General features: G+C 38.6%; 1 protein-coding gene across 4 annotated transcripts in view; it reads right to left on the reverse strand.

Annotated features, from left to right (window-relative positions):
• Window positions 1–12,645, reverse strand: part of wdfy3 (WD repeat and FYVE domain containing 3) — a 108,862-nt gene that overhangs the window by 46,773 nt on the left and 49,444 nt on the right. For 2 of the 4 annotated variants that reach the window (XM_088335683.1, XM_088335681.1), the window contains 8 exons: window positions 12,436–12,547; window positions 12,178–12,368; window positions 9,410–9,562; window positions 7,365–7,438; window positions 7,134–7,295; window positions 4,766–4,981; window positions 3,205–3,422; window positions 364–560 (listed from right to left, as the gene is read on the reverse strand). In XM_088335683.1, coding sequence (XP_088191809.1) covers window positions 364–560; window positions 3,205–3,422; window positions 4,766–4,981; window positions 7,134–7,295; window positions 7,365–7,438; window positions 9,410–9,562; window positions 12,178–12,368; window positions 12,436–12,547 — 1,323 coding nt within the window. The remainder of the gene's footprint in view (window positions 1–363; window positions 561–3,204; window positions 3,423–4,765; window positions 4,982–7,133; window positions 7,296–7,364; window positions 7,439–9,409; window positions 9,563–12,177; window positions 12,369–12,435; window positions 12,548–12,645) is intronic. The other 2 variants (XM_088335684.1, XM_088335682.1) reach the window with 2 other exon arrangements.

Below are 12,645 nucleotides of genomic sequence, written 5' to 3' on the forward strand. Positions count from 1 at the left end.
AAGTCCACTCTGTTAGTCTGTACTTGCAGCCATAGTTGACTGGGGATAATGGTCTCCAGCTGCACAGTTAACCTTTTGGTGGACAGAATAGTAAAAGGGATCCAGCACAAATTTGCTCTCTTTGCCCTTGATCTCTGCCGTGGTCAATCGAACATGATGGATTTATTTTTAACGGGTGACAATGGTATGCTTCAGTGGGTGTAAAAGACAAAAGAGCTCTACCATCGTGCAGCCAGCATACAGGCAACAAGTCTTGAATTTCTGTTTAATATCTTTACGAATTTTAAATAAATATTCTTTTTAAACCGAGAAGTGCGAAGTAGCAAGGGATTGGAGTATTTGTAAAAAGTTATTGGTACTGACATGTACCTGCAGGCTGTCTGGCAGCTCTGTGATGGGCTGCTGCAGGAAGAGAGCCATCAGCAGGAAGTAAAGTTCAGGGACGTTGGTGTGCTTGGGCAGTAGGTTCTGCAGCACTGGGAATCCCGCAAAATGGCACGCGTCCCGGTTGATTTCCCGTACCGTGGAGCGGCCCCCCGCGCTGCGACCCACGTTGAAGCCTGGGGGGGCGGAGTCAACATCAAAGGCGGAGTTAACATCCAAGGCATTTTTGATAAATGATAAAATCAATGCCCCCTAAACTGCCCACATGCGCACTGCCCAATACTGCACATGAAGAGCTATCGTGCGCATAAAAATCAGGAAATCATGGTATGGAGGAATTTGCTTTTTTCAAAATGTGTTAGCACTGTAATTTTTTTTAATACTAAGGCGTTAAAATATAGAGAGACAAGGTACGGCTAATGAGATGAGATGAGATGAAGTGTGCTTTACTATGATAATCGCCTGCACAGAGACTATGGAGTTACATGACCTTTCTTACCTAAGTGACTACGTTATGATGTCGCCGTCCAGGTTTCTGTCTTTTTTAGAGAAGCGGCTCTTTCGGCTCGCTCACTAAAAATAACTGGCTCTTTTGTCTCCATAACAACTCTTCAGAATTTTAGTTTTAGTTGCTTTTATCGATAAAGTACCAATTATTATCTAAAATTAAAGACAAAATGACTTAAGAAGGGGGAAAAAAATTAAGTAAAAATGAAAAGAACACTAGACAAGAAAAATAAACAAAGAAACAAAAAGGACAGAAAAAAACAGGATAAAAGAAAAAAGCAAGAAAAAAGTGGTAAAAAGCTAGCAAAAGAAAATAAATTACCCTTTCCTTCTTAAATTAGTTTCCTCTTGGAGTGTTGAATTACATAAGCGACCTGGAACTGAACCGGCGACAAGACTTCTACGCTAGTGCTCACGTACAAAGACGTTTCTGCGTTTACAGGAAGCGACCACGCTCTCCAGCTGTATAAGAAGGATTCAAACCCGCTAAGTCTTCATTTGTAATCGAAGCATTAATGAGTTTCCTATGTGTGTTGCCATGATTCATTCTCGAGATTCATTTTATTGCGCATCTCAACAAAATATGGACCAGGGACGCTTGACCAGGTCATTCTCTTTGGGTGTGGTCTCAGATATGTGATACACCAAGGATCGGATGACGGTGTTTGAAGTTGCTAAACTTGTTAGAAAGTCGAAGAAGTGAGAAATATGCGTAATGTTCTGTACTTGAGAATGCCCCTCCAATTGACACAATTACGTACGGTGAGAACATTTTTTTATCAATACATTGCCTTGGATCTTTTATTTACATTCAAAACTTCTTTTTATCAGATTTCATTATGGTACATGGAGAATTGGTACATTCGGGAACTGTCCAAAAGGGGACCTTGTCGTTCCATCCATTCCAAAGTGAGCCACCCCAAACAAAGAAGGTGGAAGTCATTTTTGTGCTGGGCTTATTTGCTCTATAGTCAGAGAACTGTATTACAAAAAGTGTCAACCACCTCTTACCACACGGTACCTTTTGTTAATTGGAAGCACGCCATTTTGTGTTTTGTCTTGTCATGTCTTGTTTTCTTTGTTTTATTGATTTTTTTCCATGTGAATATTTTTTAGTTTGTTTAGATTTAAACTACATTGCATTCTGTTGTGTCTGTATTTGTCCTTATCATCAATGAACTGAAAATGTATAACTTAAAAGTAAAGATACCACATAAATGTTTTGAGGGATTGCTCCTTTACAGATAAACTAAATTAAAACTTAACTAAATTCTGTCACAGATCTTAAGCACCACCTGCTGGTCAACTCGGTAACCACAAAATCCAATTCTAAACTCAAATAAATATAATTTAAAGCAATGTGCCAAACATTTTATTAGTTTTTCCTGCTAGCTGCTAAAGACCAGTAAAATGTTGCAAGAGCAAGCTATATTTACACAGCGCAGTAAATAATAAGAATAGCCATTGCCTACAGCCAAGTGGCTTATGTGAGTGGATAGAGAAGGAAACAGTGGGAAAAAAGATAAAGATGTCCAAATGACAAGACCCAAGCAACTTGTGTGATAGAAATGGGGTGGGCTAAAGATTTTTTTTATTTTTTTTTGGTACACATTTATTTTATACGGCATTCAACAATCCTGACGGGCCACCGGACTTAGCTTTGAGCAGTAATTGTCTGTTGAGTGCTAGAAGCAGCACCAGACAAGCTAGCTTGGCCAAACATTTCAAGTTCTGTAATATAATTATGAATTTCTGGGCGGCAGTAGCTCAAGAGGTAGAGCGCTCGTCTTGGGATCAAGGGATCCCAGTTCGAATCCCGGCTCGTCCGTGTTACATGTCGAAGTGTCCTTGGGTAAGACACTGAACCCCTAATACCCCCAATAAGCAGGTTAGCGCCTTACATGGCTGCAAGGCCGCTATTGGGAAATGTTGAGCACATTGAAAAGCGCTATAGAAATGCAGATCATTTCATTTCCAAACCTAAACCTGGTTTATGAGGTAGTAAATGTGATTTTGTGTATCATATGAATCCAAAGTATTTCATTGAAATGGATGGGGTATTTTTAAACCACTAGGGACCAGCTGTACATACACTGGGGCTCACGCCTAAGGCTTAGGAACTAAATCTACGTACGAGGACAATAATCACTTTTCTACTGTGGCAGCAGAAAAAAGAAAGACAAACCAACCCTTGGCTGCCGCGTGCACAAACCGGTAAGGCCAACTTCTGGGGCAGCCCCCCCTGAGAGGAGTCGGTTTTCTCCCGAGAGGAGTTGGTTCTCCCCCGAGAGGAGTCGGTCTCCCGGCACTCACCCAAAACGGTTCCGATCTTGTTGGTGAGCACCGAGTCGGTGTGGTCTAGCCATCCTCCGCCACAGGTGCCCTCCTTGAAGCGGTGCAGGACGTTCGGGTTGGAGAGGAGAATTGTGAGGATCCAGAGGGCCGCAGCCACCGTGCTGGAGTGAAGGTGCTCTTCCATGAAGGTCAGCAACCAGTCCAGGCCCAGGGTGCGCACCAGCTCCTCGCACGCCCTGTTAAGAGTCATAGGAATGAATCACATTTGTGGCAGTCTAGAGATCAGCTGACACTCATTGTTAGAAAGATTTGAAGTATTCATGTTCCTCCTAAAATATATTTAGATCTTCTTTGTAAGTTGTACACAACATGGTCATTTCTCTTCTCTTCTTCATGTTGTGCATAAGGTATCCATTCACAGACCCTAAGTACCAATTTTAATTATTTTCTTAGCCAAGGGATGTGTGTCATTGAGTTCCATTGAAGCACTTGTATAATGTTTAAAAGTGACATATTTTCACACCCATGAGCATATGCATTTTCGCTAATATTTATATGTTAGTGTTATTGGTGCTCAAAATAATATCTTGTTGAGATAATTATAACCGACAAACAAATACGTATTGGTCAATTGAGTGAGAAAGTCTAGCTCTAGTCTCTCCAACTACTTTTTGCTAACATCTTTACTGGAGCTGTATAAAGCTTTTATAATAGTAAAAAAAAACTAATTTCCTTTTGCGTGTGTAGCATGTTATAAAAATGTGTTTTATGCAGGGTTCACACACCTTTTTCATGGCCAAATTAGAGCACTTTTCAAGCTCTCTCAAGGCCAATTTTTCAAGTACCTTCAAAGGAAGAAATCTAGCGCCGATCAACTGAAATATAGTCATTATCTTGCTGTTAGCACATACTTCGTGCTATTATGAGCTATTCCTATCTATGATCTACGATCTTTTTGTGTCAGTGGTCTGCTATAAACTGACATGAATTCTGCCATTCTGCTTCAACAATGCACTATCACAGGGGTGGCGAACACGTGGCTCTAGAGCCGCATGCGGCTCTTGGCCAATAAGAATGCGTCTCTTTGCCTCATCTTATTTTCTATATACCGTGGCTCTTTGCCTTGTTTCATGTTTAGTTTTGTTTTGTGTGTATATTGAGGGTGGACACATTTCTTGAAATCACTGCATGTAATACTGCATGTATGAAAAGAGATAAAATGAGCCAAATTTGGACTTTAATAATATTGACTGCTTTGAGGCAGAGTGCATTCAATATTTCAGTCTTAGAGACTGCTGATCTATTGCTGATTGTTTTAGCAAAATATTTTCATTAAAATGTTTTCCGAATTGAATTTTACATTTTGTATCACTTTTTTAACCAGCCAGACTCTCTGCTCTGAACCTAAAATCGCCCCTGCAATAGATTATTAAAATAATTATTTATTTATTGACCTTCCTAAATATGCAACGGGGAAATCAATTCCTTTTTGTTAAAACGTTTTTAGTTTTTTTCCTTCCCAAATTAATATAATTGCATAGTTAAAATTTTAATAAATCCTGGTTTGTCGCGTTCTTACTGCGCATTGACGGCCGCCTTGTCCTTGGCAGTGAAGAGCAACCGAAGCAGGATGTCGAGCAGCCTGTTACGAAGCAGGATGACGTTAGCCGACAGCAAACCGCCAAAATCCTCCTCATTGCCGGCGTCTGTCTTCTCCTCGTTGCTGACTTCCATCACCACGAACTTTTCGCACACCGCAAACGTGGGCAGCGTGGATGACAGAAACTGACCGAACCTGACATAAGGGGGGAACATCTTTGAATACCGTAAATTCCAAACTACAGAGCACGCACCTGATTAAAAGCCGCATGCGCAAATTAAAGGAATAACTTTGTTGGTGAACAAGCCGCGCTGAACATTAAACCACAAAAATGAACTCATTAACTTACATTTAAAAAAATAAACAGCTGGCTACCCGAAAATATAACGTACTTTTGTATCGATACACATAACCCCGCCCGTCGCCCACTGACAAGACCCTATTGGTGCAGATGACAACATCATTGTAGATCACTAATCAAGATGAAGTCTGCAAAATCCGGCACTGCTATGTGGAGTGTCTTGTAAGTATTTGCTCCATTCCTGATTTCAGTGTTTTTTGGATATTTATCTCTCACAAAGGTTTCAGATCATCAAACCAATTTTAATATCACACAAAGACAACCCAAGGAAATACAAAATGCAGTTTTGAAATGCAGATTCCATTTTTTAGGCACAAAAGAAAATTAAAACCTATGTGGCCCTATGTGAAAAAGTAATTGCCCCCTGAGCCTAATAGCGAGTTGGGCAGGGATAACAGAAAACAAAAAATTCCGATAATTGGTAATGAATCTTTCACAACACTGTGGAGGAATTTTGGCCCACTCTTCTTTGCAAAATAGTTTCAAATCTGCCATATTGGAGGCATTTCTCGCATGCTCTCGGCGCTCTTCCCCGCAGTTTTGGAACTTATTACCACATGACCTATGAAATTCCACTACCCTGTCTATCTTCAAATCCTGACTCAAAACCCGCCTTGTCTATCCACAAACTGCTCCACATGCCCCCCTTTTTTTAACTATACTTTGTATTATTTTTTTATTTAATGCTTGTTTGTTTTATTTTGCTTTTATTGTTGTTTCATATCAAGGGTCTCAAACTCAAATAAGTTGGGGGCCGATGAAGCTAGGATGCGCGTGAGGTTGGGCCAAACGGGTTTTCCGCAAAACAGCGCTGATAAAAATTCCACTGTTCTTAAAAGGACAGTGTTTTGTATTTGTCCACTAGATGTCACGGCAATGTGTAGTGCAACAGAAAAACAAGTCCAAGGAAGACTACAAACTACAGAAACTCAAAGTGGGCAAAAAGCACCCTTTTTCTTCCTATTTTAGCCAGCCTTTTGCAAAGAAAGACTAAAAGAGAAAACAATTTTTTTAAAGGAATAAAAAAATAGGGAAAAGGAAATAAGAAAAACAGGCAAAAGAGGAAAACGAGAATAAAAAGAAAAGTAGGGGAAAAGAAAGCAAAAAAACTGAAAATGGAGAAAAATAAAGAAAATGGAGAGAAATAAATTAAATGAAATAAAGAGAAAGACAAAAAAATGCAAATTTATAATTTTTAATTTTTTTTTCATTTTGCTTTCTCTTTTTTTTAGAGTAATTCCTTTTTTTCTTTTTCACTATTTGTTTTTTGCTCCATTTTTTCTTTTCTTTTTTTACCTTTGTATTTTCGCGTTTCTCTTTTTTTAAAGTGAAAGGTGCGCTTTGGTCACTAAGTCTCCGTACTTTGTCTTCTTCCGCTGAGCTTTGATCACTCATTTTCGGTGGCACGACAGAATACAGCGACATCTAGTAAGAAAATAATACACACTGTCCCTTTAACTTTCATGTTAAGGTGGGAGCCTCAAAGTATCATCCTGAGGGCCGCATTTGGCCCCCAGGCCACGGGTTTGAGACCCCCGTTTTATATTCTTTGCACAGTGACTTTGGGTGTCCTGAAAGACGCTTTAAATAACTATTCATCATTATTATTATTGATATTAATTGAAAATTTGTAAGAATGTTGTGTCCTGCTCGTCATACAACATCTATTTTTCCATTATCAAACGTTATTGAAAAAGCGCCAGGGAGCCACTAGGAAACGCTAAAGAGTCTTATGCTGCGCCAGATCCGCTAGTTGCGGTCCCCATGCTAGACAGTTGGAATCTCGTCCATCCATTCACGCACATCACTAATTAGATGACGAGGTATTTGCCTACTCAAAGGGAGTCATCGTTACTTCCAAGCGTCATCGACCAACCGCTTTATAAAAAATAATAATAAAATGCCACATTGTATTGTAAGCCATAATGTTTAAAATGTAAGTATGTTTTTTTTCTATTTTCTGAAAGGTTTTCTTTCTGATCCAACCTGAGCAAGTCATAAGAGTTGGGGAATCCCTGCAGGAGCAGGCTGAGCACGTTGCTGATGGCGGCCACGGTGGGTTGCGAGAGGGACGTGTCTCGCAGTGTCAAAAGGAGGCGAGGAACCAGCTGAAACTCGCGCAAAAGCCTGGCGTTCTTGGCTGCCTCGCTGGGAAAAAACATGAAAAGTTAACATGATCGAAAAACGATGAAGATAACAAGAGGAACTGAGACTCACCTGGACTCTGTCAGGAGCTCGGTGAAATGCTCAAAGAGAGAAAGGTGAAGCTCGTAAGGGGCGTGCAGCCACACCTGGAGAAAAACATCATAAAATGTTTTACTTTTTAATATTTCTTTTGTTTGTGGGTTTTTTTTTATTCTTATTTTTTCATTTTGTCAACAGGAATCCAAACATTATGCGCATCTTTTTTTGTGAAACTGATTATTATTCTTTCATTATTTAATTAGTACTTATTTATCTTACTTGTCTTTAAAATGGCATTTTAAATGATGGATTTTTACATTTAATTTTTTTATTGAAATTGTTGTATTTTTTTTGCATTTTGTAACAAGGGTTCTTTTATTTTGTTAAAAAATATTTATGTATTCATTTATTTATTTGTATTAAAATTGGAATTTAAATAATTAATTATTATTTTTATTGATTATTTTGTTTTTATTTGAATTCAGATTAAAAACATTTTTACGCTTTCAATTTTATCCTTGAAATTTGTGTGTTTTTTGCATTTGGTAAAGGGGATTGATTTAATGTTATATAATAATATAATATAATATATATACATATATACATACACCTATTTATTTTATAGGTCTTTAAAGCCAAATTTAAATCATTTTATTAATATTTCTAGTTCTTTTCTTCATATCTTAATTACAATTCAAAATGACTTTTGTATTTTTATTATTAATCATTTTATTGGTGTTTAAATTCAAATTCAAAAAAATACTTAATATTTTTATTCATTAAATTGTTTGCATTATGTTAACAGAAAGTTTTTTTAAGTATCTATTTATTTCATGCATATTTAAATTCAAATTATTATGTTTTTTAAATTGTTTTAGAGATATTATTTTATTATTATTATCTCATCTCTCATCTCATCAGCTGCACCGCTTATCCTCAGTAGGGTCGCTCGCTCATTCACACCTAGGGACAATTTGGACCGGCCAATCCACCTGAAATGCATGTCTTTGGAATGTGGGAGGAAACCGGAGTGCCCGGAGGAAACCCACACAAGCACGGGGAGAACATAAAAACTCCGCAAAGTAAGTCCGGTAGCTGGATTTGAACCCACACAGGATGTTCCCAAGACCTTAGAACTGTGCCGCACACACGCTAACCACTGCGCCGCCGTGCTGCCCTATTATTATTTCATTTGTAATTTAATTTGAATTAAAAATAATATTTTAGTTATCTTAGCGCTTGTGCGGCACAGTTCATGTCATGGGAACCTGTCGTGGGTTCAAATCCAGCTCCAGACTTCCTGTGCGGAGTTTGTATGTTCTCCCCGTGCTTGCGTTGGTTTCCTCCGGGGACTCCGGTTCCCTCCCACGTTCCAAAAACATGCATTTCAGGTGAATTGGCCGGTCCAAATTGTCCCTAGGTGTGAATGAGCGAATGAGTTGTCTGTCCCTGTGTGCCCTGCGATTGGCTGGCAACCAGTTCAGGGTGTCCCCTGCCCACTGCCTGGAGATGGCTGGGATGGGCTCCAGCCCCCCTGCGACCCTACTGAGGATAAGCGGTACGGCTGATGAGATGAGATGAGATTTTAGTTATCTTCATGAGATTGGTTAAACATGTATAAAAATGAATGCCATTCGTTCGTGTTCTTTTTGGGATTTCGAGTTTCTAATCTGCATAAATAACATTGAAAAAATGAAATATACATTTTTTTCAATTTTAGAGATTTTTAAGTTTAACGCATCTTTAAAAAGTGCTTTAAAATGTTATTGTGGTTATAATAATATTTTTAATTTATTTTTTCCCCATGTTGTCAATGGGGTTTAATTGATTTCCAGCTAAACAAATGTTTTTATTTTTAGTGTTTACATTCAAATTTTTATATTACATACAAAATAATGGAACATTAAAAATATATATTTAAAAATATATTTTTTTATGAATATTATTATCGCTATAACAATTACAATAGAAAGATGAATTTTTCAGACGTAATCAAATCAAAAAGAAAAAGAAATTATAGCATTTTTTGCATTATATCTCTCGAAATGAAATCAGGTGTAAATATGAGAATATTGGACCTCAATGTCACAGAGGAGGTCCTGGAAGGCGGTTGTGTTTGGAATGATGGAGGTCTCATGCCCGCTGTCCACCGTGCCCACCAGGGAGAAGGTCAGGTGCAGGATGTGGCTGTTCAGCAGGGAGCGTTTCTTCTTGAGCAGCATGGCCAAAAGCTGCAGACACATTTTTTTAACAAACAGGATGAAAACCTCAAGAGAAATGAGCAAGAAAGTGTCCCACAGAGAAACTGAATACATAAAAAAATATATACCACATTTTCTCGACTATAAGTCGCACTAGCCAAAAAATGTATAGTTAAAATTGGGGTGCGCAATTTGGAAGCATGAGGCTGCAATCACGTAAATGAGTAACTGCCGTATGTACTTGCATATAAGCCAACCTCCCAACACTGCTTTAAAGCACTAAAGGAAATATGTACCCAAAATATTAAAGAACGTATACCTAAACAACAATAATTATTTGAATGTGTATATCAATGGTTTCTAACAGAGTGCCCATAAGCACCAGGTAGCCACCTAAGAACATCTGAGTAACCCGCGGACAGGTTCTGGGTCATTGTGATGGGTCATTGTGATTTTCAAGGGAATTTGGGTTTTTAGTGGTTGGCTAAATCTATTTTAACTGTAATTCTAAAAATTACAACCTAGTTATAACATAGTAACACCAAAGTAATAACATGACAAGTTATTTTAGAAATGTTTATCAAACTGGTAGCCTTTCGCACAAGTAGGTAACAAAAAGTAGCTCTCAACTTCAAAAAGGTTGGTGACCCCTGGTGCAGATAATAAAGATTAATAATAAATAATATAAAAATAAAACAATTTTAATTATTGTATCTTTAAGCAGCATTTCGATAGACACTCGCAACATATTATCTACTGCAATCTGACCTCTGAACATTTTGATGTCACCAGTGGCTCTGGCTCTGTACTGGACCCCCTTCTTTTTAGTATTCACAGTATATGCTTCCGCTTGGTGATATTATCCCCAAGTACAATATTAGTTTCTTTTGCTATGCAGGTGACACTCAATAGAATGTTAAGTTGTAGAAATTTGAGGGCCAGAGTTACTGAGATACAATAATAATAATAATAATAATAATAATTTCCTTGTATTGTCATTCTGTGTAACAATGTACACAGAACGAAATGTCGATTGCACCTGACCCGTTGTAGCGAGCCGATGCAGCCGCAGCCAACAGAGGGCGCCGCCGACCACTTTTTAAGTCTTAGGAATGACTCCAATAATGGATGTCAATAATTTTTTTGCGCCTTAACAATGAGACGCTGATTGTTGGCCCAGCTCATTGTCGTGATATGTTCTCAAACACTGCTCTGAACCTAAGCAAATGTAATATCACCCTAAGTGACTCTGTCAAAAATCTAAGTGAAATACTTAATCCTTATATGTAGTTTCAGTTATATGTGAAAAATATTACTAAAATATCTTTGTTCCAACCTTGTAATATTGCAAAGATTCCCCTGAATCTTTTGAAATCAGATGCTGTGATTTATAATTAATGCAGTTATTAGTTCTTGGCTTGTTACTGTAATGTATTGCTCTTTGGTCTCCCGATGTCTAGCATCAAAAGTTTGCAGCTGGTTCAAAATGCAGCAGCAAGACTTGACAAAGACAAGAAAGTCTGACTTTATCACTCCAATATTAAAGAACTTGCACTTGCTCCCGGTCTGTTTAAGATGTGACTTTAAGGTTCTCTTACTAACATACAAATGTTTGCATGGACTTGCGCCCTCTTATCTCTCTGATTTGAGTTCCCCCTATGTTCATACATGCTAGTCTATTTGTGACTCCAAGAGCCAAGAAGAAATCTGCATGCTTGAGAGCATTCTCTATCTGGGTCCTAGAGCTGTGGAACGCTCTGCCTCTTGAGATAAAATCTGCAACCTCAGTGGAAGTTTTTTAATCTAAACTTAAGATAGAAGTGTATCTTATAGTTTATAATTGATGGTGACCTTGTACTTATATTTTACTGTCCCATGCGGCTGTCTGGTTGGTGGCGAAATGAGAGAGAAGAACGAATCGAGCTGAGTCGGCATCGACCAGCTGGCTGAGATGGGAAACTGCGTCGTTGCTGTCATGGATTTCTTAAATCATTTTTACATATTACCTGTTTTTTTTTATTGATGTTGACTAGGTTTTGGGTATTGTTACCCAATACAACATATATTGCAGCCTGTTCATCCTGGAAGGGAAATGACCTTATGTGTGGCCCCTTCTTAAGGTTTGTTAATTTCCTTATACTGAGGTTTTTGAGTTTTTCCGTGCCCGCATGCTGCTTTCAGATCAGGGGATAGTGTAATTGTGGCCTGTGCATTCCTTCGAGACATTTTATGATTAGGGGCTTTCAAATAAATGTGACTTGACCTGACGAACTTATTTTCATAGTTTTCATACAAAATGTGTATTTTATACTTTGCTAGTAAATAGCGTAGTAAACTACAAAAGATTAATATTATTTGGTAGCGCTATATCATTATTTACTCATAATAGTGACTCACAAGCACTTCTTATGAGGTCCCTTGATGAGGAATATCATCACACACAGGGTCATTTTGTATTATTCAGCAACTTCTAGTGGTAAACATTTTTTTTTTATTTAAATAAAGCTTCGTGAGCTTTGTAGCACTCATTTTCAGTTGCACTACAACAATAAAGAGACATCTAGTGCTGAGACTTTACACAGTGTCCTTTTAAGGGCAATCCAAAATAAGGAAACAATGTTTCGGTAAACAAAATTATGCCCCACCTGGTATCCCTTGATGCGCTCCATCTCTTTGCTAGCAAGCGGGTTGCTCTTGACCACGCAGACTAGCGCCTTGACGGCAGCGTAAAGACCCTCCACATCCGACGCCATGGCAACCAAACCCAAGATAGCTGCTGCCCCGCCCACATACTGCAGGTTGGTGGCGACCGGTTTGGGCGTAAAGGCACGTACACCTGAAAAAAAGTTTTATATTTGTTAGGATTTGTCATTGTGTTAGCATCATTAGCTCTGTTTGCCTACCCAAGTAGCCGATGATGGCAGCGCCGATGGTGCGGGCGGGTCCGTTGAGATGGCCGGCCGCGTTGTGGATTAGCTTCACCGGCGTGGCGTTCTCATGGGAGGACACGGCCAGCTAAGGAAAGCAAAGGAAACCAGGATTGGCAAGAAAAGCTAATTTAGTGGGTTTTGTTTTCTATATAATACACACTGGCGCTTTGAGTCAAAAGTTAG

The sequence above is a fragment of the Urocampus carinirostris genome, chromosome 5 (genome assembly GCF_059441175.1).
Source record: "Urocampus carinirostris isolate Australia breed hairy pipefish chromosome 5, RoL_Ucar_1.0, whole genome shotgun sequence".
Lineage (NCBI taxonomy): Eukaryota > Metazoa > Chordata > Actinopteri > Syngnathiformes > Syngnathidae > Urocampus > Urocampus carinirostris.